At 40.7% G+C, this 24187-nt stretch overlaps 3 protein-coding genes and 1 long non-coding RNA gene across 7 annotated transcripts; 1 reads left to right on the top strand and 3 right to left on the bottom strand.

Annotated features, from left to right (window-relative positions):
* LOC110433275 lies at positions 1464-4046 on the top strand. Its single transcript, XR_002450655.1, has 2 exons — positions 1464-1712; positions 3411-4046. It is a non-coding gene; the product is annotated as an uncharacterized LOC110433275 (long non-coding RNA).
* On the bottom strand, positions 4435-7351 carry LOC8062394 (bifunctional aspartate aminotransferase and glutamate/aspartate-prephenate aminotransferase). The gene is made up of 9 exons (XM_002456664.2): positions 7104-7351; positions 6819-6912; positions 6623-6726; positions 5899-6147; positions 5663-5776; positions 5380-5463; positions 5070-5240; positions 4852-4965; positions 4435-4770 (listed from the first exon to the last, which is right to left on the bottom strand). The coding sequence occupies exons 1-9, from the start codon at positions 7338-7340 to the stop codon at positions 4630-4632; spliced, it is 1308 nt and encodes a 435-aa protein (XP_002456709.2). The 5' UTR covers positions 7341-7351; the 3' UTR covers positions 4435-4629.
* Positions 8804-11929, bottom strand: LOC110433576 (zinc finger protein STOP1 homolog). 4 transcript variants are annotated; one of them, XM_021455986.1, is made up of 4 exons: positions 11641-11864; positions 11334-11409; positions 11120-11254; positions 8804-10649 (listed from the first exon to the last, which is right to left on the bottom strand). In XM_021455986.1, exon 4 carries the CDS (start codon positions 10549-10551, stop codon positions 8992-8994), a length of 1560 nt encoding a protein of 519 aa, XP_021311661.1. In that variant the 5' UTR covers positions 10552-10649; positions 11120-11254; positions 11334-11409; positions 11641-11864; the 3' UTR covers positions 8804-8991. The 4 variants fall into 4 exon arrangements, with proteins under 4 accessions (XP_021311661.1, XP_021311663.1, XP_021311662.1 ...); XM_021455988.1 differs by having other exon boundaries at positions 11120-11251; XM_021455987.1 differs by having other exon boundaries at positions 11338-11409.
* Positions 16784-23582, bottom strand: LOC8062393 (embryogenesis-associated protein EMB8). Its single transcript, XM_021456683.1, has 13 exons — positions 23151-23582; positions 22888-22977; positions 21976-22043; positions 21819-21901; positions 21592-21681; positions 21193-21315; positions 20263-20340; positions 19668-19753; positions 18207-18255; positions 17856-17912; positions 17582-17712; positions 17361-17444; positions 16784-17248 (listed from the first exon to the last, which is right to left on the bottom strand). Exons 1-13 carry the CDS (start codon positions 23408-23410, stop codon positions 17149-17151), a joined length of 1299 nt encoding a protein of 432 aa, XP_021312358.1. The 5' UTR covers positions 23411-23582; the 3' UTR covers positions 16784-17148.

Below are 24187 nucleotides of genomic sequence, written 5' to 3'. Positions count from 1 at the left end.
TCACCTCATACGGAGACATCAGACATGTTTATTTAGTCACAAAACTATGAAGCCTATACCATTGACTTAGAAATATTCCAATCCGTACTAATAGTTACACAACAAAAAAAATAATCCTTGAAGCAAACATGCCACTAATATTTATCATGCATCCATCATATGAGACGAGTAAGAGATAGGTTTGGACACGAAGACCTTAGCTGGCCCATAAGGCTTGGATAATGGTTGAAGATGCCATAAAAACATAAGCATGCAAAATATCTTAACACGATAATGGAAAAGTCGTTGATCTAGGAAGGGCTTAAAAAAGATACACCCTGGAAATAAATAAAATCTCGTCATTACAAGCTGGTATTCAGAAGCATCGTCCTTTTTTTTCCCTTCGAAAGATCAACATCTTCCTGTATCTGAATGTTGTCCGATGCAGTGTCTGACAGGGACCGGCAACACAAGGTGCCCAAGAGGGCCAAGTGGCCAAGGCATGTCCGTTCCTAGAGTACTCTCTTCATATCGTATTTAAAAGTCGTTTGACAAAACAACACGGTCTTTAAAATATAATTTTGATTCTTATTTTTATAAAAATATTTAAAAAATAATATAGGTATATTTCTATAAAAGTATTCCTTAAGACAAATCTATTCATACAATTTTCACATCTACAAACTAAACAATTTAAAAGTTATTTATAATTTATATTTCCAATGTTTAACCCAAACATTATCCAAAACGACTTCTAAATCCGATACAGAGAGTATGGTTTTTACTCTAGATGCTATGGTCAGTATTGTTCGTTGATTTATTGTGAGAGAAAAACATTGCTGAATAGTTAGTAAATTTAATAGATAAGCTCAAGCAAATTGTACATAGACAAGACACTCCAACTGTGTGAAATGTACTAAAAGAGGAAGCAATAGGCCTTGCACATGCATTATATTTTCTTGCCATGTTAAAGATATTTAGGGAGAAAATAGGTGATGAGATCAGACCATATTCTAGGCGAAAGTATTAAAACAAATTCAAAAGTTATTTCTATCATGAAAACCTTAAAACTGAGTTCATCGGAATTCTAAATGTATCCTTTGTCACAAGACTTAAGATGTAAATTTGTCTTTGAAAAATTCCTACGAAAATTAATCATTTCATATGCAAGTGCACTAGATGTTTCTTTTTAAGAAAAATCTCGTGTAGTGCTTATACGTATGAAATTTATCATTTTCGTATGCATTTTTTTAATAAATTATTTTACGTCTCAATTTTTTGTGTCATCTTACATTTTAAAATACATGATGCACATGTCAACTATAAAAAAAAATCGAGCAGTTGAAATACATTTTTTAGTGTTCATATTTTTCAATATATTTTCCCCTAGACGTGTATTACACGGCAAGAAAAAAAAAACATGTTCGCAGAAGGTTAAACTACTAGTGTATTTAAAAGAAAACGACTCTCGTTATCTAAAAAAAACTTGAAAAGAGAGTCTCCATTTTACAGAGTTTGTAGAGACTGGAACAGAGTTTATCCATTTTTGTGGAGACCTACCTCTATTTTTCTTTTTCTTGGATGTCGGTTTTGGACCTCCCGCAGCATGGCTGCATTATATAGGAGTAGTTGCCGAAGTTCCCCTCTCCTCTGAAGCCTCAACGAATCGCCGCCGGTCCCTCCGCCCGCCGCCGCTCTTCTCTCTATCCAGCGTGTGGTGGAGATCCGTTCTGGTGAGGACTGATTCCTTGTTTTGATGCTAAGCGATCCTTGCTTGCTTGGATGGATTTGGTTGCTATAGGAGTTGCGTTGTTCTCAGTCAAACCCGGGTTCTAGTTAGGTGGTTTCGTGTGGTCTGCAGCGTTTTATGCTAATTCAATCAGATATCCATGTTTTTTCCTCATTCAGTGCACAAGATCGACCTTAATCCGACTCAATTGGCCTTCAGGCACCTGGTTAAGGTGCGGATGCAGTTTATTTTCTTGGGTTATCATGGCACCTTTTATACGATCATTGTCCCATCGCGAATGGATTGCTACATCTTTATTGATTCTCGTATTCAATTTGGAGATCTTAATTTCAATATATGACGATTTCTGTTATCCATTTGTCCACGGTTGTTGACTATATATCGTATTTTGGTGCTGGGGTTAGTTTCTGGATGTGCACAAAGTAGGTCTTGTTTGGCACAGAACTTCACTAGTAAAGCTGTTTTTTTAGAAAATAGCTTCATGAGTGACTTTCTAGATGAAGCTGAGCTGTTTTGGAGAAAGTGTTTGGCAAATAGCTTCACCAACTACTTCATGCATAGTTGAGAGAGAGAATGAGGGAGAAGCAACAATAAGCTACTTTTTTCCAGCTTCATCCAACTTATGTCTTTGTGAGAGGAGGAGAAAAATAGCTTCACCCATGAAGCTGTTTTGGAAATAAGTGTTTGGCAAAAAAAACAGCTCACAACAGCTCATGAAGTTATTGTGAGCTGTACCAAACAGGTCCGTAGTGTCTCCTACCACTCATCCACACCCATTTGCAGGTTCCATGACCAGAAGAAAACTTGATTAATTGTCATGGATTGACACTCAGAGCGGTGAGCTAATGCGATCTGGCTCCTGTGCTGGATAATAATCATACATTTTGCAATCTCTCTTTCTTCTATCGTCTAATAAAAATTGTGGCCAAACTCTTGCCGTCCTTTAAAAAAAGGTCATATGTTTCATTTGCTTATTTAAGCAACATTCTAGTTGAAGGAAGTCTTTGAAGTTCCTCATTTTTTTTGAACAAAAGTTGCTCTGCTCCTTTTAGGGTCTGTTTGGCAGGGCTTGCCAAAGGTTTTTCTAGAGAAGCCGTTTTTAAGTAAAAGCAGAGGAGCCAGAGCCGTTTTGGTGAAGCCACAAATTATGGCTTCTCCAAAATGGCTCTGACTCCTCTCGAGGAGCCCCTCTCAAGGAGCCCTGCCAAACAGGCCCTTAATTAGTAGCCTGTTTCTCAGCTCATCCCCACATTCCAGTGCTAAGCTTCAGCCAAAAGGAAGAGCTATGTGAAAGAATGAACTTTTAGTCAATTAGTGTGGGGATGAGCTGACAAACAGGCTACTAAGGATGCCAAAGTGGTTATAAAGACTCTCAATAAGTCAATTAACGCGGTTTTTTTGCCCTTAAGGGCATATGCCCTCAAGGGCAAAATAAACTTTGTTGACACCAGTCTTGAGAAGAGAGGGCCACTTTGAAATTATTTGCTAGATTTTACAAGAATCATTTATATAATATTAACAAAGTTTGCCACTGAAATGGAGTCTGCAACCATTCTTGGCCAGTACCACATATAACTTGTTTTCTCCAATATATCTTCATCAATAAAGACTTGTTTCACAGCTTGCTCTGATAGAATTTGTTACCTTCACTGAAATATTTTTTCTGTTGCTCCTTTTGCAGTAACAGGCCATTTCATCTCTGCTATAACTATGAGTCTAGCTTGTCTAGTATGCCATGGAATGAACAGCCCTTCAAACTCCTTTAGAAGCTACTCAGTCTCAAGCTCAGAAGGGGAAAACCGATGTGGAGCTGTAGTAGCTTGCCTATCTCGGAAAGTAATGCCTTCTGGAGCTGCCAATGGTGTTGGGACATCAAAGGTGACCCCTTTTCCTCTAATGGCTACTGGTCAGGGCACCGAAGGTGCTCCTCGCCTTCAGCGGAGCCATGCTGTTTCAAGAGACCTCGTCAGAAACTGGAACTTCGATGAGATTGTTTTTGGAAACTAGAGTAGGGTGCTCACCGTTTGGTCTAGATTGGACAGAAACTATCATCTGGCAGGACAAGCCATCACTTGATGAATTTACTAGCATACATCTGTGTATCCATGTAATGTATCAGCAGTTTAGCACTCGTTCCATCAACAAGCAAATCATTAAAAGAGCACTGATACTTGAAGAATCAGTACCTGGTTTGATTTATAGTTGTCAAGTTGTGCTGTTATATCAACTTTTCGGTGTATTATTTTTTTCCTATTACTGTATATCAACTTTCCTATACCTTAAGATAATGAACAAATCCTCTTTCAGCTTTCCCATATATTCAGTCAATTTTCATAGGTTTTGCGTGGTGCATCCTTTGTAATGTATTGGTGTCAATCGTCAACATATGAGTTGTGCATGCTACTCAACGTATTGGCTTCTTGTAAAGTCTAAATGAGTGGCAATGCTCCTGCCGCATTAAAGGGGGAATGGCTATTTAACTATTTTCTATTGGGTTTTTTGACCGTTTGATGAAGATGCAATGGCCCATCTCCTGGCCCTCTTCCTACTTGAAGATTTGCTTAAATTGAAGGTCCGTGGGTTAAGCAATTGAAGAGTTGATGCATGCTGTGCTTTTCCATCGAAGCGTTGCAGGACCGAAGAGATTATCATTGCAGGAATGAAGTGATTACTGCTCCTGCTACTAGCTTCTTTTGTACAGAAGGTAATTCACATAGGGTCACAACCTAGCCGTTTCTGAATAAAACATTTTCATTTGCATGTACACATGATAAATCCTGAACATTACATATAAAAACAACAGATCAAGTCTGCCAAAACAATTCAAACATTGTGCTTAAAATAATGTGAAAGGGAAGTTGAAGGTGCCTTGGTCACTCCTATGCAATTTAGTGATCTTGCTAAGCAGCAACACAGGGCTTGAGCAGAGCAACAGCTTCCTTTATTTTTGCCATCGCAGTTTGAAGTGTAGTTAGGGATGCAGCATATGAGATACGAATGCACTTGTCATCTCCAAATGCGTCACCAGGGACAAGGGCAACCTAAAGTGCAATCCACAAAATAGCACTTATGTTATTTCTTATTCACAGAAGAATGCATAGAAATAAATTGCTGGTTCGTACCTGTGCTTTCTCTAATAGGAAGATGCAAAGGGACTCGGAATTCTTGATAGTGCCAAACCCCTGTACTTCAGACCCATAGTAAGCGCTGAAGTCAATGAACAAATAAAAGGCACCCTGCAAACTTGAGAATTTAGTGCTTGAATTTTCTTTATCATTTAACCGTTTTATAGGAGTGTAGAACTAGGTTTGAAAACAATTATTGCACTATCTTCTTTTACCTGAGGTTCTGATATTTTCACACCAGGCAGTTCCTTGAAGTTTTTCACAAGATAGTCACGGCGTTCCTGAAATGCTTTGACCATATTTGATACTGCTTCACCACCAGCATAGCCAAGGTTCAGAGCTGCAAGCCCTGCCATCTGTGATATGCTGCTGGCACCTGAGGTGAACTGCAGAAAACACGTGAGACATTGGCATCGAGACGATAAAAAACATAGTTGACTGAATTTGCAGAAGATAAGCTGACTGCTAGAGCATCAAATGCTACAACAGAAATAGATAAAGAAACAAAGGAAATGAATTGTTCACCTGGCTTTGGATCTTTCCACATGCTGCAACAAAATGTTTAGGGGCTGCAAGGTAACCAAGACGCCAACCCGTCATAGCAAAAGCCTGTGAAAGTTCCATCATCAAATATTTCAGAACTTAGTTATATTAACCAATGGCCAAGTTTTGGTTTTGGAATAAATTAGGCATCTAATTCTGAAAAGGTACATTCTAATTATTTATGATAATGGCAATAAATAAAGCTAATAAAGTACACTCGCATTTATGGAGAAGGGGTAACAAAGTAAACAGCAAACATATTTACCTTAGAAAAACCATTTACAGTTAATGTTCTTTCCCACATTCCAGGCAGTGAAGCAAAGCTTGTGTGTTTTGCAGGCTGATAAATAATATGCTCATAAATTTCATCAGATAAAACCTGCAGAACATAAATAAAAGGATATTTCATGATGTTCATCAAGTGAAATTTAACAGGCTGATTAGGAGTTACATATAAACCAAAGAAATTATTTATTTAAAAAAATAAACCAGAGAAATTACCAGAAGCCTAGGATGCTTCTTGACTATATCAGCTATTTTTTCAAGCAGCTCCTTTGGATATACTGATCCTGTTGGATTAGATGGAGAGCATAGAATTAAGAGCCTCGATTTCTCATTGATCTTCTCGGCAAGCAACTCTGTGCTTAACAAGAAATTCTCTGATATGTTTGTAGGAAGAATCACTGGAGTTGCATCAGCCAGTCTAGCCATCTCAGGATAACTGACCCAGTATGGGGCTGGAATCAAAACCTGAAACAAAGGGATCTCTTGACATTGTTAAGATAAACATCAGCACTTTAATGCTACAGGCAATAGTCATCTATGAGGACATGCCACCAACATCTGTCATCCATTAATTGTTTTACATAATGCGGTAATCTGCTAATACATAAATCGCTCTAGTGATGTGAAACAAAAAAAAATGTGGTACAAGAAAGAATATAGCCATATCAACAAAAACCCAATATCGATCGTCAATCATCCACAATGACATACTTGCACAGTCACATAGTCAAATTCCTAGAGGCTGCATCTCCAAATCCCAAAACAAGGTCCGGTTTAGACATCTGTCATTCTAAAATTAGATCAAAAAACATAATCCTCGACAGCTTCCCAAAGAATGACCCAGAGAAAATTGGTACTTGTGCTCATATGTATAGATTCTAATACAGCATGGACCCATAGAAGTTTGATGTACTACTGTGTAGCAGGACAAAGTGGTCACCTCATCACCAGGTGAGCAAACTGCAAGCACAGCTTGTGTGATGCACTGCTTAGCTCCATTGCTTACCAGCACCTGATCTGGGAGGTAGGATATCCCGTTTTCCCCTGTACAGTCATAATTAAACACGAAGTCATTCAGTTTTCTCAATCAAACGGTAACTCTGCGAAGACAGACGTCCATTCATACATTCACACACCCTGGAGTTTAGCACAAATAGCCTTCCTCAGCTCCAAAGTCCCAGCATTAGGAGTGTACCTTGTATAACCATCCCTAATTGCATTCATCCCAGCCTGGATAAGGTAACTAGGTAAGCAACGAGAATGTTTGGACGAAATATCCCAACTTGATAACAAGACACATTCTTGCTGGATATCTAAATCAAGTGCTCAACTATAATGTGATTTAGTTTTATTTAACAATTGCATTCAGTGAGCCAAAACCGAAGGTGAAGTTGTAGGAAATTAGAGCAGGTACCCCTCACCTCCGCGATCGCGGGCGGCGTGTCGAAGTCTGGCTCCCCCACGGCTAGACCGATCACCGGCACGCCGGCCTGCCGCAGCGCCATCGCCTGGTCGGTGATGGCCATGGTTTTGGACGGCCGCAGCGCGCTCACCCTCGGGCTGATGGACGTGTCCACCGCCTCCGCCCGCACCACCGCCATCCTGGCCCTCGCCGCGTGTTTTGTCCTCCCGCACACCCTGCGGACGCAGGCATCCATGGAAGCCAACAGTTTCCCGGTAAGGCCTTCTTTGCTTCCAAAAATTTTTGCAAGATGTACCATAGCATTTTCATTATTTAATAAATATTATTTAATCATGAACTAACTAGACTTAAAAAAAATTATTTCGTAAATTACAGTCTATTTGCAAAAAAAAAGAACTAAACTTGTTTAGTTCCAAAAAATTTACAAAAAGTTTTAGATTACTCGTCACATCGAATCTTGCGGCACGACAAATGACTTGAGTATTAAATATATATATAAATAATAGCAAATTATACAGTTTATCTGTAATTTGCGAGATGAATCTTTTAAATTTAGTTAGTCTATAATTATATAATATTTATTAAATATAAACAAAAGTGTTATAATGTTCATTTTGTAAAAATTTTTTGGAAGTAAACAAGACCTAAGTTCACTGATCCAGAGCCAAGAAACCGAAGCACCCAACCGATCGCGGCATTGTAGAGATCGGCTGCTCACCAGACGGAGTTGGGACTGGAGGCGGCTTTGGCGAGTGTGAAGGAGGAAGGGCCCGACGAGGAGGCGGCTGCTGCGGCGGAGGTCGTGGAAGTCGTAGCTGGCTAGCTGTCCTACTTAACAGCCGTGGGACTGACGTTGTTAGGCCTTGTCTAGATCTATTTATTTTTAGATTTTAACATGGTAGTACTTTTGTTTTTATTTGACAAACATTATTCAATTATAAAATAACTAGGTTTAAAAAATTTGTCTCGCGATTTACAGACAAATTGTACAATTGGTTTTTATTTTCATCTATATTTAGTGATTTATACATGTACCGCAAGATTCGATGTGATGGAGAATTTTAAAAAGTTTTAGTTTTTTTTTGGTGAAGAGACTTCGGGGGTGACCCGACCTGAGTAGTAGTTTGCAATCCTGCTGAGTGCTGACAGTAGGTGGCCATGCTCGTGGTTTTGGTATGTAGGTGTTGGATGTCACAAAATCAAGCTTCGATCTCTTCTTTGCATTTTCTCCTCCTCCGTGCTTGGTATTCAGAGAGACGGAGGAGGCACGAGAATTTTCGATATCCATAGCCATTGTCAGGTGCAAATCAGAGGAGGGGGCAAGAGAAATTTCGGTATCCATCGCCATCGTCAGGTGCAGTAGCGAAAAGAATTAGTACTCCAGATTAGCAACCCCGAGCCGTGTCCAGAGGCCGGCTTCACTTTCTGTTTGCTCTACTCGCTTGATGCAAACTCTGCACAAACCTAGCGCACCGTTTTCTTTGACAAGTGAGGGTCATTTGCTAGTTAACTGATGCAGCTGTTACCTAGCAATGTAGGGCCGTGGCTACACGCCTATACCATCACAATATTGGAGAACCACAGATTAATAGCTGAGCAGCTTGTTATGACAAATTGTAAGCGCTACAAGCATCGCGCCAATTCAGACAAAAATGAATAAACAGTACTTGCATATGTATACTGAAACTTGGGGCTATCTGGGTCTAAGAAATGCTAGAAGTCCTTTATCATTATTAATGACCACAAATGTAAGTACACTTGAGGAAAGTATAAAAGGCATAACCTAAAATGGCTCTCGAACAGAGGTAGAACCAAACTAGCATCATGCAACAACATACATAAAATGTTGACAGTGCTATTGTCGTCATCATCGATGGCGGCACCCATTAGCTATCTCCGTTTTGCTGCCCATAACTGCAAGATCCTGAAGGCAGGAAGGAGAAGGGGTTCTCAGAGATGTCAAACCCAGGGCGAGTGAAGTCGTCAAGCGCACCAAAGCAAGGATCAAAGTTCAGTGGCGAGAAATAACCACGCACATCATCAGCCATTTTCATGTCGAGGTTCGATATACCATCAGACGAGCTACTGGGGAAGCTATACACCATGCTCCTCGCCATTTCATTCGTTGGCTCACTGTCCTGAGGTAGCTCTGATGCTTCTGATACCTTCACATCTTCCATGGGGAGCGCAGGTGTGTGGCCTTGGAAAAGGGCAACATGCCCAAAAAGCTTGTCCTTCCTGGAGAAGGTTGTTCCACAAGAACAGAGCCACTTATCACGACCACAGTGCTTCTCATGAGTCTTCAAGTCGGCAATGACAGAGAACTTCTTGGTGTTGCAACGGCTGCAGGTGTAGCTCTTGTCACAATGGCTTCTCTTGTAATGGTTCTTCACACACAATATTGTTTTGAGAGGCTGGAACTTCTTGTGCTCTTTGTTCCGTTTGCAACCCACAAATGGGCATGAGTACCTTGTAACCGGTGCATGATCTGCACCAGAATCCTTTGTGGGCTTGGCAAGAGCAGCTGGAGTCTTGTACTCATCTCCATGGCCCCTCATGTGCATCCTTAGGTTAGCATCTCTTTTGAAACCCTTACCACAGATCAAGCAGAAATGAGTATGTGGTGCTAAAATCTCCTCCTTTTCCAATTGCAAGACTACATATGAACCAGGAGGAAGATTCTCTCCCTCACCACCATCATCACTCTCCTTCACATCATGGTCCTCCATCGGAGTCGGTTCAGACCCTTCACCACCACAGAGATTTGGGCATTTGATCAGCTCATCTCTTTCATCTTGAGCAGTATTAAGGCTATTCATCAGTTCATCATAATCAGAAGTTTTTCCTGTGTCAGGAATATCAGTCTTGCTGTCTACACTTGGTCGCTGATTAGCATTCATGCCAAAGCCCATAGGAGAACCAAGAGTGTTGCCGAGCTGCCTGACTGCCGGATTGCTGCTAAGAAGTGGGTTCTTCATTGAAGGGAGCAGGGAACCAGCAGTAGATATGAGCTGGATTATAATGCTAGTGAGATCAGCGGTTATGAGCTGCTGCTTTGCCGCTAGCTCACTGGAACCACCAGCTACTTGGTTCTCTCGATTATTCATGGACTGCACAATATCTTTTACCTGTTTGATCTTCTGCTCAAGGAAGGTTAGGTTGCTCACTATAGCCTGCGGGTCCCAATCTGTATTCTGTGAAGGATTTGATTCAAACTGGCTGCCAAATTTAGCTTCATTGTCATTAGGAGGATACAAACTGGAGGAGGGAGGCCCAAAGAATGGAGGAATGCCTGGCAAAGATTGGCCAGGTCTTGGAAAATAAAACTGCTCCACTGAATTGGAGCGGAGAGTCTGATGGTCAGGGTCAGCATTCCTTGCCATGCTGCTTGCCATTGACGAAGAAGCTTTCATGGCGGCTTCCAAACTTGTCATCCTGCCTTCCATTTCAATTCAACACCGCTCGACTCTTGCTTCGGTATGCTTCTACCTCAGGAAGTACGATCATCGGATGTAGAATTGTTCTATTGGACGAGTATGTAACCCTGAAACAGAGAGATTCAGAGATTATAAGTGGCAGAAAGTTAAATTCGAGGTGTCATGACAAAGTTGGAAGGAAGCTATGACTAGTCGCCTGCACAAATGGCCTTTCTCGTATCAAAAGACAAACAGAAAAGAAACAAGAAGAGGGTGCCTATTTCTAGTTGTAAAAAGGCATAACAATCCTACATCTTTATTTCACATGCTACAGATAGGGAAGGTACATAATTTTTTTCGGGAACAAGTTGCTAGCTTACTTGTCAGGATCATAACATCATGTCAGGGTCATAATATTTTTTACCGAATAGTCTTAATTGAGCAGCAGGGCTCCTGCCTTTTCATTCAGATTTTTTCTTTTACCGAATAGTACTAACTATTTTACTGATCGGTATCTTCTCGAGATCTTCAACGATAATCTAATCTGAAAACCGACAGATCTGTGGCCAGAAGGGTAGCACATCCCAAAAAGTCAGACCTTAGCAATACAGAAGGATGGATGAAACTTCAATACACGCATCCCAGAGGTCGATTGTGAAGAATCATGAGGGGATTATAACTGTTCAGTTCAGTCAAAGACCGTAACGAGATCAAATCGAAGATCCCAAATCTCCTAATCAAATAAAAAAATCAGTAAACATCTTCCCTTTTTTTTTTGCCCCTCTTATGAATTTGACGAAAAGGAAGCATACCAACCCGACACCAAGAACACAGATTCCAGATCAAGAGATCTCAAATTCCTCATGTATCATCGCCTACCTCAAGATGCTATTCCACCGGAAAAAAAGGGGGACATATTTTTATCATTTATCAGACAGGGCCCAGATCAGACAAAGCAGGCAACAGTAGAGGAAAGAAATCATCACAGGGAGGACGAGCACAAGGCGACCAACATAGAGCCCCGATTACCCTCGCCGGAGTCTGAATCCATGTTCAATCCAGCGTGACGGATACAGGCAGAGAAGGTCGTATAGATAAACAAATCAGAGGTGGACTTACCGAACAGCAGGATGGAATTGCGGCTCCCGGGCGAGAAAATGGGAGCCTGGATGGCGGGTGCGGTGGGTTTATAGGAGGAGGAAGGAGCCCCGAGCCTTCCTACCTGCTCCCCCCCTCGTTGACCTCTCGAGTTCCCCTCCCTCCTCCCTCCCTCTCTCTCCCTCACCTCGCCCTGTGCGACAGTGCGAGGTCCGGGGTGCGGTGCGCCCCCACCCACCCAGCGCGGTGCCGTGACGTGCTACAGCTGCTTCTACTAATCCCCCGTTTGTGTGGGGCCGTGAGGTCAGACTCACACACTCAGCGTCAGCGTCTCCAGCGCCGCACGGGAAGCAGGATAAGAAAAGAGAGAGAGAGAGAGAGAGAGAGAGAGAGAGGGAGAGAGAGGTGAGCCAGGTGCGGGTGCGTCGTCAGATCAGGTGCGGAGCGGTGGGCCCACTCCTCCGATTCGAGGGTGAGGCCAACGAAAAGAAAAATCAGCTCTCCACGCACAAATATGCGCGCAACTCGTCCGCGCGCATCCTTGATTTTTGCCACCGGCTTCTCTCTGCTGGACGCGACTGCCTGTACTGAATACTGCTGCTCCCTGTAGGCTCCGTGCATTAATGCCACACTGCTATTGCTCTGCTCCTCCTGTACGAATCCATAATGCCCTTTGTGATGTGACATGTAGAGGGCCTTGTTTAGTTTTAAAAAAATTTATATGTTTTTTTAATTTTCGTCATATCGAATTTTTAAACGTATGTTTGGAAGTATTAAATATAGATCCAAATAAAAAACTAATTATATAATTTATATATAATTTGCGAGATAAATCTTTTAAACCTAGTTACTCTATAATTGAATAATATTTATCAAATACAAACAAAAGTGCTAAAATATCTATTTTTTTAAAAAAATAGAACTAAACAAGGCCTTTATCGACACTCTTGCTCTGATGGAAAATGCTCATACTACTTGCTTGCCGTCTATCATCATATAAAAATTAATATATGTTGCGACAGCTAATAAATTTAGATAGCATATAGGATAAAAATGTTCATAGAGCATCTCCAACAACTTGGTATTTCAACATGCTATCCTACCAATTTGCTAAAAGCATAAAAATCCTCCTCCAACAACTCCTTATCTCAACTTGCTAAATTTCCCAAGTTGCTATCCAGAGGTTTCTACTGCCGAGATTTGTCAAGTTGCTATCCCAAGTTGCTATCCCGAGCGCAACTTGTTGGAGACACATATTCTTTTACCAAGTGAGCGGGTCCCATCTGTCATCCTCTATTTTTACCAAGTGAGAATAGCAACTTATTGGAGACACATCCTTTTTTCTTTTGCTAAACAAATTAGCAACTTGCTATAACTCAAGATTTGACAAGTGAATTTTACCAAGTTGTTGGAGATGCTCTAAAAACTTGAGATTGTATGCACGCGAAGGAACACGCGCAAAAAAGAAAGTTCGCGCGAGAAAATACGAGGTTGTACCAATTTTGATTTTGCCAAGTGAATTATGGCAAACTATTGGAGATTAATTTTTTTTTCTTTGGCATAATATTTGAGGAGTTGTCAAACTTCAAGGTTTAGGAAACAAAAAATGACAAAGTGTTGGAGTTGCTCTTTCAAGAAATAAGATGTGTGAACTCGGCCTGAGGTTGGAATCGAGTAGCCCCCACGCTCCTCGGCCAATGGGAAAGGAGCCGTCGCAAATAGAGCATGCCAAAATTGTGAGAATATCTGAGAGTATGATGCACTTTTTTATTTCAGTACTAGTAGTTGTATTGCTCGATGCCATTTCATTTAGATTTGTGCCGTACTGCTGGGGCTGCGTGGTTTGCAGGCACAGTTCCAAAATTTTTTGAAAAACGACATTGTAATACTTTATATAATTATGAAGTAATTAGACTTAAAAAATTAGTCTCGCGATTTACAGAAAAATTGTGTAATTAGTTTTTATTTTAATCTATATTTAATACTCTATGCATATGCCACAAGATTCGATGTGATGAAAAATCTTAAAAAGTTGTTTGTTTCAGGAGCACAAGAGCAGTAGCAGGGGTGAAGTATCTTCTTCCCAAGTGAATCATAAAATATTTGTATTTTGTGGCCTTTTTACCAAGTTTCTCATAGAATGTTACCATCATCGGTCTCTAAACTTGTACTATTGTATCATCTCGGTCCCTAAACTCGTAAATCGATCATTTAAGTCTTCGAATTTGTTCGTGTGTGCCATCTCGGTCCCTAAACTGAAAATTGCGTCATTCTGATCTCTACAATTAGAAATCACTATTTAGGTCCTCAAATTTGTTCACTTGTGTCGTCCCGGACCCTAAACTTGGTTTTGAGTCTCATCTCGTTCAAAGAAAGCCTCTATATCAAAAAATAATTCATAACTTTTCATATGAACTCGAATGAAAACAAGCTTTATATCAAAGTTGTAGCTCTCAACACGATCTACAACTTTATGGTTAAAAAGTTTTTATTTGAAGTCGTTTAGTGTCATAAAATTTAATTTTAAATTTTAAAATATATAAACTTACAAAAAATATTTTGGGACCTAATTATTATATTTTTTTATAAAATCAACTACAAGACTATAGATCACGTTGCTAGCTATGAAGTTTATCTTTATTTGAGTTTATATGAAAAAGTTATGAATTATTTTTTTATATAGAGTTGATTCCTGTTTTGACCCAGATGAGACTTAAAAACAAGTTGAGGGACCGGGATGACACAACTGAACAAGTTTGAGTACTTAGGTTGTCTCCAACAGGAGACTTATTTGGGAACCCAAATCTAAAGTGGGTCTCCAACACAATAACTATAGCCTCCAACAGAGTACCCATACAGAAAACCCATTTTGGGTATCAGGAGAGGCATAACCCAAATTTGGGTATCCTCTCTCCTCGAGACACATTTGCAGAGAGTGTTGTCTTTTAGATCTTGTTGTTGGAGAAGACTAAAAATAGGTATGGAACCTTTTACCTGTAGCGCTACCCAAAGGACAAATAGGTCTTGTATTTTGGGTGATGATTGTTGGAGATAGTCTTATATGAGAGATTTCCAAATTTAGAGACCAGGATGACAAAACCTTAGGTGCCTAAACAGTTGTTTTGCGAGTTTAAGGACTGGAATGACACACCCAAACAAGAAGTTTATTTACCGGTGATGAACTTTACTTTTTCTTATAACTGTTCTTTTTATTAGAATATAGTTATAATATATAAATATGCACGATGTTATGAAAGTAGCTTTCACATCCTTATGTATGATTTTATGTTTGCAACCTAAATTTTTTTGACAACTGTTGGTGGTTAAACTTTTTAAAGTTGGACGGAACCGTTAAGTATTTGTGACATTTTCATATTCTCATATACATAGATATATAGTCATATTTTGACATATTGTAGTCAAATATACACCTTGAAAGCCATGAGTAACCAATAACACCATATATGCTAATTCTGCTGACAAAGCACTAATTAAGTGTAATTGGTGGTCACTGAATCAACTCTGCTCGTTCTGTCATATGCCAAATCCGTATAGCTGATGTCAGGGTAGGGTTGCCATTTCGAATTCCTCATCAGGAAGCGGAAAATTCGTGAGATTTAGGTTGCCATGCCATTTCAAATCCCGGCCCCTAAATACGCTTGCCATGCGTATGCATGCTACGTGGCATGCACTCATGCTCCACAAGAGAATTTAAGAATGAACTTTTCCCGGAGCTGGACTGGAGCTGAAACCTACTGTAATAACTACATTATGCAACGGTGCAGATCACGCTATCCAATCCCCACGATGGCACAGCGTGCACCACAACGGCCACGGCCCTAGAAGAACCACACCAAAGCCTCGCAACCATTTGACATCACCAGTGAGGTCACACAGAGGGACGAAACAAAACAGATCCACAGAAAGAATACCGGGCTCTGCTCCTCCAGCGGTCCAAATCAGAGACCCCGCTCCCTCCTCCCCCACTTAAAATAGGAGAGATTACCCCTCCTCTCAGCTCAAGACTCTGCAAAACGCAACGTGTGATCTTGCATGTTACACTTGACAATTCGAGCTATGGTGTCAGCATCGTGGGCCCTTTTTTTATTAGGGTTTATTATTATCCAGAGCAGGACAATTGCCATCACGGATTGTGGTTGACCACGGAATTTGTTTTGATGATAATAATCTAGAAAGTAATGCAAATTGCAAGGGTGAAATAATATCTTGGGGGAAGACAGCGAATCAGCAGGTGAGAAACTGTCTAGAGAAAGTCCAACTGACTTGCGTAAGCCACAAATAAATATGAAAGACTTATCCTGCAAAGACTGATCAAGTTGATCTCTGGAACGTATTGAAAATTAAAAAGGTTAGCCATCACAGTCACAGGGGAAGAATTAACCTCTTAACAGGAATCCAAGGCACATATGCGTGCAAGACAGAGCACCGAAGTGAAAAAGGGAAAAGCTAAGAGAGATTCCAGTGGCAAAGAAACGTGCACGTACAAAGCAGAAAACATTTACAAGAAAATCATGGAGATTTGAAAGGGTTGCTGCGACACTAATGCCGTCGCCACATACTTCGGGCACCTTTCGTGCTGCACCGCACATTAGTATTGCATTATGTAATTGTAATAATATAAATACAAGTAGGGTTCATTTAGCTTGCAACGAATTCCTGAACTTTTTCCGAAAGGTGATGAAAGCTAGGTATCCAAGGAGCGACCAGGATGTTACAAAAGCAATGTACGCAAGCAACCAAACTGACCTCCCTTGTTATCGAGTCAGTTACAGCCTGTTCTCTTGGCTGAAAGTATTATTCGCTGGTTTATAGATCTCTTGAGAGGAGCAATATAATGATCTCACGAAGCATATTGCTGTGGATGTCATCACCTTGCTGTGTTTGTTGGCCCTGCATGCTTTCGTTCCCCACTCTATTGGCCTTTTCATTGTGGTTCAATGCAGATACCACCTCGTTACTTGATTGTTCTTCATCAACTGCATGGTTCGAAGGTGAGCCATCACTGTCGGGGCCATCTTTTGTTACTGTAGCTACCATTCCATCTTCCATGAGATTATTCCCAAGAAGAGTGCAACACATGATCATTTGCCTGTATTTAGTCATTACACAAAATATTTGAGTCAACAAACAAAAAAGCTGAGCATTTAAGATGGCCAATTTCATTGATGAGTTGGTGCCCAGCACACTTTTGTCACGATCCTGCAAGGAATCGGACGGATAACTAGAGTAGAGTTCGGGGTTAGAAGCAGGAGAGAGTTGGAAGAACAGCAAGAACAGAGGACTGAATTTTATTCAGATAGGGTTCAGAGTTTCAGTTAAACGATGCCGACTTCAGATACAAGGTGTCAGTTATATATGCCTCCCACCACCGACTAAGCCTACGCCGTTACACAACAACCGACGGAGACATAACGGGTTTGTAGCAACCCACTCACACCAGGCTCCCTACCCCACTCTATCAGACGGCGGCGTTCCCTACTCTGTTGCCAGATGATCAACAGTGGCGTATCACTTCTTGCCCTCCTTAGTCCCGCTGACAACCTTCTGCCTATGCATGTAGGAGCTATCATGAAGAGCAGAAAGGAACTCAGAAGTAGCTCCAACCCACCTACAAAATATATCAGATGACATCAAATTCAGATTATCCATTAACAGAAGGTATATATGCTGTAATACTCAATGTTGACATCATATAACTTTCAGATTTATAGAAGACATACCATAGTCTTCGAGCAGTTAGTCCTTGAAAGAATGCAAGATGACCACCATTCGGAGTAGTTGCTAAAACAATATTCTTATTGGCCCTAAATCAAATCAAGGCGCTTCTGATTAATACATTCTTATGGACCATATAAATCAAATAAAGATCCTAGTGATTAAAGATTAATACATAAGTAGAACTATTCAGAATGAGGAACATGATTTGACAAGAATAATTCACCTGCATTCATCCCAAGGAATAGCCTCCCTTGTGCAAAGGGGATCATCCAAAGCACTGATACAAAGCAAGGGGACTGAAACATTTCCAACGTAACTAGCACTGCTGCACTGGCGGTAGTAGGTATCCACTGTCTGTAAGGGGAAAAAAAGATCACTGCACACGATCAGACATATTCAGATTTTCAACATTATCAGCTGTTACAGCAGTACTTGAAATATTTTCTGTTTATAATAGAGAAGTGAATGCCAAATAAAAGCCATATGATTGAGGGTACCTCATATCTTGCGATAACACGAGTAGCGTGGTGGTCAAACTCCCGGATAGTTTGTGACTGCCAAATTAGAGAGAAGAAAAATAAACAGTGAGATATCAAAGGAACTCATGAAGAGCCCATCAATAGAAACACCAATTTTCTCTAATCTAGGAATTCAAAGGCTACATAATTAGTCAAACAATTGGCAGCTTGAGGACTATCCTTTTCATAACACAAACTAGCAAACCAAAAAAATTAATTAAAAGGGCATGGAACTGGTCTACCTTTTCTTTTCTAAAAAAAGATAAAGAGATTGGAATTTATTAAAAAAATCCTGTAAATTAATTGAGATTGCAGGAGATAGAGTCAAACCTTTTTAATACCTTCCCAGTTTGCAAGTCGGGCCATGACAGGTTGATGTCTGCAAAAAGCAAAGGTTAATGCTTCCTCAATAGTGAATAGTGATCATACTCTTATTATTTGTGACAGCACTCTTATTATTTGTGGGTGGATTGCATCTACCAAGATTTTTGTGCATTTAATTGGAATTTCCATTCCTAGAAGGCAGAATGCAGTTATATTGTCATAATGCCTGACTGCTGTGCAAGAAATTTTACCATAGTGAAAGCAGTAGCAAGCATAGGATAGGAAACAGATAGCACAAGTAATTCATGCAGCCAGGCATGGAGGACACACATATCTAGCGCCTCTCAATTTCAGGAGAATACTCAGCTAAGTTGGTTTATGAGGGCCTATTCAGGGTGTTGTCCACTTTGGGCCATGGGAGCCAATAGGGAAATCATGGGCAACACACAAATGCCATTTCTTCATGTGGTTGGTTGCACAAAACAGGTGCTGGACTGCTGATTGACCACATTGTGATCAGGCTAAAGAGATGATCCATCATCTGCTCATCACCAGTGTTTTTGAATGACAGTTCTAATTCAGTCTGCAGGCCCTTCCAACGCAGCCTGGAGACACTGGCGGAGCCACCGCCGGCCACCCCGGGCGGCCGGCCGGGCTCGCCAAAATATAAAAGAAATCTTCTTTATATTTATATAGAATTCTGTGATTTTATAGTTAAATATTTTTGCTTAATGAGAATTGCCCGGGCTCCTCGAATCTTCTGGCTTCGCCACTGCCTAGAGAGACGCCCTTTGATGACTAGTGTGTCTAGACTCTAGAGCTAATGATATGGTCGACGTCAAGGCACGGCAAGGTCTTACTTCCCTCATTGTCTTAGGGGCATGGTCACTTTGAAATCATCGCAACTGATGTGTGTTTGATGGAGCTCCACCAAATGTAGCTGGAGCTTATTTGCTCACCAGCAACGAGATGCAGTTGTTGTATGGCTGGAACTCGTGGTATTTCCTACCTGGATGCTCTAGCGCCAGGAGGCGATTAGGTACTTAGCTCAACCTGAGAAACTTCGGTGCGTGGGTGTCTGTGTCTGTAAGAACTCCTACACTTTTATTCTTCTTTAGTTAATATAATGATACACAGTTCTCCTGCAGGTTCGTCTGTTTGAGGAAAAGTGAAACTAAACAACCAGAAAGCATTTAAGAATTAAGATCACTCTTAGATATGTTCAGTTTCAAGCTCCAGACAGATATTAGAATCACTACATTTGAATAGTCCAAGCATGCAAAAATACTTTGATCATGGAAATATTATCGCATTCACTTGTGCATCACTCTACAAAACTATGCCAGTCACTTTTACGTTGTTAACAACTAAAGTTCCAGATTCTAGTGTACCTTTTAAGATGTGGTGATTCTGTTACAGTCTCGTATAAATATGTAGAGTGCACAGAGTTTAGTGAGGAAAGCTTACAATTTTGCATAGCCCTTCAGACCATCTGCAAGTGCTTTGCCGTAAATACGCTGCACAAGCTTGCGGGAAATAAATCTGTCACCTATCTACAAAATTAAGTGAAATTGAGAAAACAGAGTGAGGATAAGGGCTAGTTTGGTGTTATGACACTATGCTGCTCAGACAAATGTATAAGCTTTGTTACAGAGAACTGTTGCCAATAATAAGGGCAAGGCTACAATTGGTTAATATATCAAGAAACATGTATTAAGAACTACTATAGCCAAAATACCTTTTCAAGTGTGACAACCTAAATTTGCAGTGAATCTAAACTTGGATGAACACTCAAGATGAATCCATGGGTAAGTACCGCAATGACTTGTAATACATTGACAAAAAAAGGCATGCTTGGTTCCTTTGTTGAGCATAGCAAACAAGAATTTCCTTGCTTTTGAGGGAGAGCCAAATGGACTATTATTCTCTAGCAAGCAGACATGGATCACCAGCAAGGCTAATAACAGTTGGAAAAAGAAACCGAAGTTCTTAATATACAACTTAAAAGATTCTACATTAAAGCATTCAAGTTTTCTTAGTGAATAACGATCAAACAACTAACCACTAGATCCCATGGAGAACAAATAGATACTGCACCAGCTAGAGGAGTATTCTCTCCTTCTTCTCCAAGATACTTGACCTGTACAAAGATGAGGAACAAATATGTATTATTTGTATCATGTTCTGAAATATATGCACTGTCAAAATTCTTATTGGTTGGGGGGAGGAATTGGAATAATGATCATGAACATCATGGGATTCAGTACATACAGAACATTAAAAAGTACAAGATTAATCACAAGTCTGACCACGATTATTAGATGACTGACCACCAATAGTGAATGCGAATGGAGTACCAGGAACAGATCAAAACCCAGCCAAAATTACTCAACGGCAAGGCTAAAACAGTGGACTGAGCTCAAAGAAAGTAAAGAGAAAGACTAAGTAGGTTGATGAATGGGGCTGGGCTACAAGGTTTCATGAACCTTCACCAAATTTCAGTAAAACCCACTGCTTTACTAAAGTGTGGTTGAATCGCAGAAAAAGTGGACAAATCTAGAACAATTCTAACTCATTTGGTACTTCTTAAAAAAATCTTCACACAATTTAATATATGCGAAGAAAGACTTCGAAGAATGGACTGTGTCACCTAGTTTCTTGTAAAAAAAAAATATGTTCATTTTGATCTTGGCCTAGTTAGAAAACAAATCAAAATTGAAGACTCGAGTCAAACTTAAACTTAAGCTTGTACATGCATGACTCTTTTTAGCAAGAAGCTACTACCGTCCATAAAAAAACAAGTACCTTGTGCAAATTTTAGCTAACAGTACAAATAACCTGCAACTGCAACTAACACTATTCCATAGTGTCTCGCAAAAAAAAAAACACTTTTCCACAGTAGATATCAGGAAATGACAGACGTCACAATATGAAATAATGCAAACATGCAGATTGAAAAAAAAAAGATTATGCCAAAGGAGAAGATGCATACCACAATATTAGCACCTATGCTTGTACCAATGCAAAACAATGGGTTTTTCGGATATCTGTGGTGCAGGTATTTAATGACCTCTCGGACATCTTCTGTCCAACCATGGTTATAGAAGCAATCTGACTGCCAAAGGAAATAAAAATTACAAACTCAGTGGCGATGGATACTGAAAAAATCGTTTGGTGTCTCAGAAACATGATGCAGTGTAAACTTAATGTGGATTTTATCGTTTTGCACCATCATTGGTGGCAGTCAGATATATGGCCAACAAGAGCCACAGATCTTGGGCAAAAACATTGAGCATTACAATCTGAACCCAAACAGAGATCATGATGGTTCAAGTTTTAATGGTATAGTAAGTGAATTTTAAATACTTGCTGTTTCAGTTAGATAACTTACAGTAATGGACACACCACCAAGACCTCTGTGGTTGCTTACAACAACATTCCATCCTTTGCTTGCCATGGAATAAACCAAGTGTTTTGCATACTGCAGCAAGTGATCACATCTTTAGAATGACTAGCAAATATAGAAATAAGTTATACAACAGAAATACAAAGTGCTCTTCAAATATGCAAATACAATACAGAAATAAGTCAACATCAGAAAATAAGATAGAAACTAACAGCAGCAGAAGAATCACTAGTTAATCCAGGAACCACAACTATAAGGGGTGTTGAAGCATCTTCAGAAATGAATCCGTCGGCAACTGCAAAATAACTGAAGAGGTCAGACAATACCATCATGCCATATATATATTACACAGAATATGGGTGTCTCTACCTTCCAAATCAGATGCGAGCAGCCAATCCAAAGCAATGGTTCCACCATCAGGTACTGTGTACAACTGTCTGCATTGCAGAGATTTTAATCAGTGCATTGCCAACTAAGAAAACAAGAAAAGAACTTTTGTTCACTCCACTAAAAAATAAGCATAGATCCTGAAGAATGGGGCTTAAAGTACAGAAAATCAGTTCTATTGTGCTCCTTGTCAGGAAGCACACAATTAGTTTCAATAAGAAATGCAAGCTATTGGTATACAGCTTTCTTTCTTTCTTTCTTTCTTTCTTTCTTTCTTTCTTTCTTTCTTTCTTTCTTTCTTTCTTTCTTTCTTTCTTTCCTTTCATGCAAGGTCCATATTGAATTATGAAACTACAAAATTTCCCTGAACACCAATGGAGTGACCAAAATGATCTTGACATGTGTCGAGGAATTTCATCCATGTAACTGAAAAGAGGCTGGCTAGAATGCCCAGAAATTCTTGCAGCACTCAAGCCGCTCATAATAAAAGCTTATTGAGACATGCATATACCACTCCAAAGCAAAATAGAAGCATCATACTTATTGACATTTGATCTTACTCCAATTTCAAATATGTACTTTTTATGATTCATGTTTTGTCAAACTTTTTAGCTTTCACCATAAATATACTAGAAGCTACATAGATTGACAGTGCATGGTCGATGTTACTAGATTCATGGTAAAAGATACTTTCGTTACTATATAATCCTTTATTTGTAGTAGTCATATATGTTTTTATAGAAAAAATTAATTCTAAACAAATTATAATTATATCGCAATATATATATGGTCATGCGATAACCATATATACTTGAAAGAACAAACTCTTGGTAGTGTCCACTGTACATCTAAAGGGCTATAGGGTGTAACTCTCTCCTGGGTAACGAATATAACCTTTTGTACGTGAATGAAGGCGGCATCCCGTAGATGTTCAGGAACAATGTCTGCAAATGCGGGCTCGCCAGCCATGGCGTCGCCAGATACCTGCATATATAATTATACCACAAATATCCATTATCACTCCCGAGTCCCGACTTAAACTGATCATGCATCACACAATGGTAGAGAGCCCCAGAGCCCCATATATATATATATATATATATATATATATATATATATATATATATATATATATATATATATGTATATAGCCATACCTGCCGTGGAGCGAGCGGCACTTGGACGCGACGCGGTGGTAGATCTCCGAGTTGGGGTGGAAGGTGAGCTCAACGCGGCCGCCCCGGAAGCCGTGGAGGATGTCGCCGATGACGTGGAACTCGAGGAAGCGGTACAGAAAGACGGACACGAAGATGATGGCGGCCAGCGCGTAGCGCTCCGCGGGCACCATCGCCGCCGCGCGGAGCAGCAGCTCGACGGCCGACTCGCCCTCGGCGACGACGGCCATCATCATCGACATCCTTGGCTAGCTGATCGCTACGCCCACCCTTTGAGGCCTGCGACTTGGGAGCGGCGGCGCTCCGCTCCGTGAGGAAGGAGGACAAAGGGATGCGGCCGGACGCACGCCCTGGTCAATGTCGCGCGCTCCTCGAGGTCGATCAGCTCGCCGGCGCGGAGAGAGGCGACCGGTGCGGTGGGGTTTATAAAGCAGTTCGGGCGGCTATTCCGAGGTTCGGCAGAGCAACGCGGGAAACAATTTGGATGTCGTGCGTCAGAAAACCAGCCGTCAGATTGAGCCGGTGACATGCACGCGGCACGCAATACACGCTCGCTCACCCAGTTTTTTACCAGCACATGCGATTCACACCGTGGAGGCGTGGACGGACCGACGGAGATGCAAAGAGTAGTGGCGCGGGTGAGGGCATGCATGGACGATTATATTACGCTCTTGTGGTTTGAAGAAGTGACCTTCGCCCGCTTCGCGTACACGTGGGCCACGTTGACGTCGTCGGGCTCGGGCTTTACCGAGCAAGCGACTCGCGAAACGGGACCGGGACGACGCGTTAGTTTTAAAAAGTATACATACACACATCTCAAATTCAAATTAAAATTTGTATTTATATATTTTTTAAAGTGAATCTAATAAATATGAATAAGAAAATAAGGTATATGCTCTCAAGGTAAAATAAACTTCACCGAAGCCAGCCTTCACGTTTGTTGGTGCGTGCGGCAAGAGACGAGCGGTTGAGCAACCGTCCACGTGAACTTCCAGATCGTGATGAGACCCTTACAAAAA

This window comes from Sorghum bicolor, chromosome 3, assembly GCF_000003195.3.
Source record: "Sorghum bicolor cultivar BTx623 chromosome 3, Sorghum_bicolor_NCBIv3, whole genome shotgun sequence".
Taxonomy (NCBI): Eukaryota; Viridiplantae; Streptophyta; class Magnoliopsida; order Poales; family Poaceae; genus Sorghum; species Sorghum bicolor.
The sequence above is the reverse complement of the archived record's forward strand: the minus strand, read 5'-3'. Positions and strand labels throughout refer to the sequence as shown.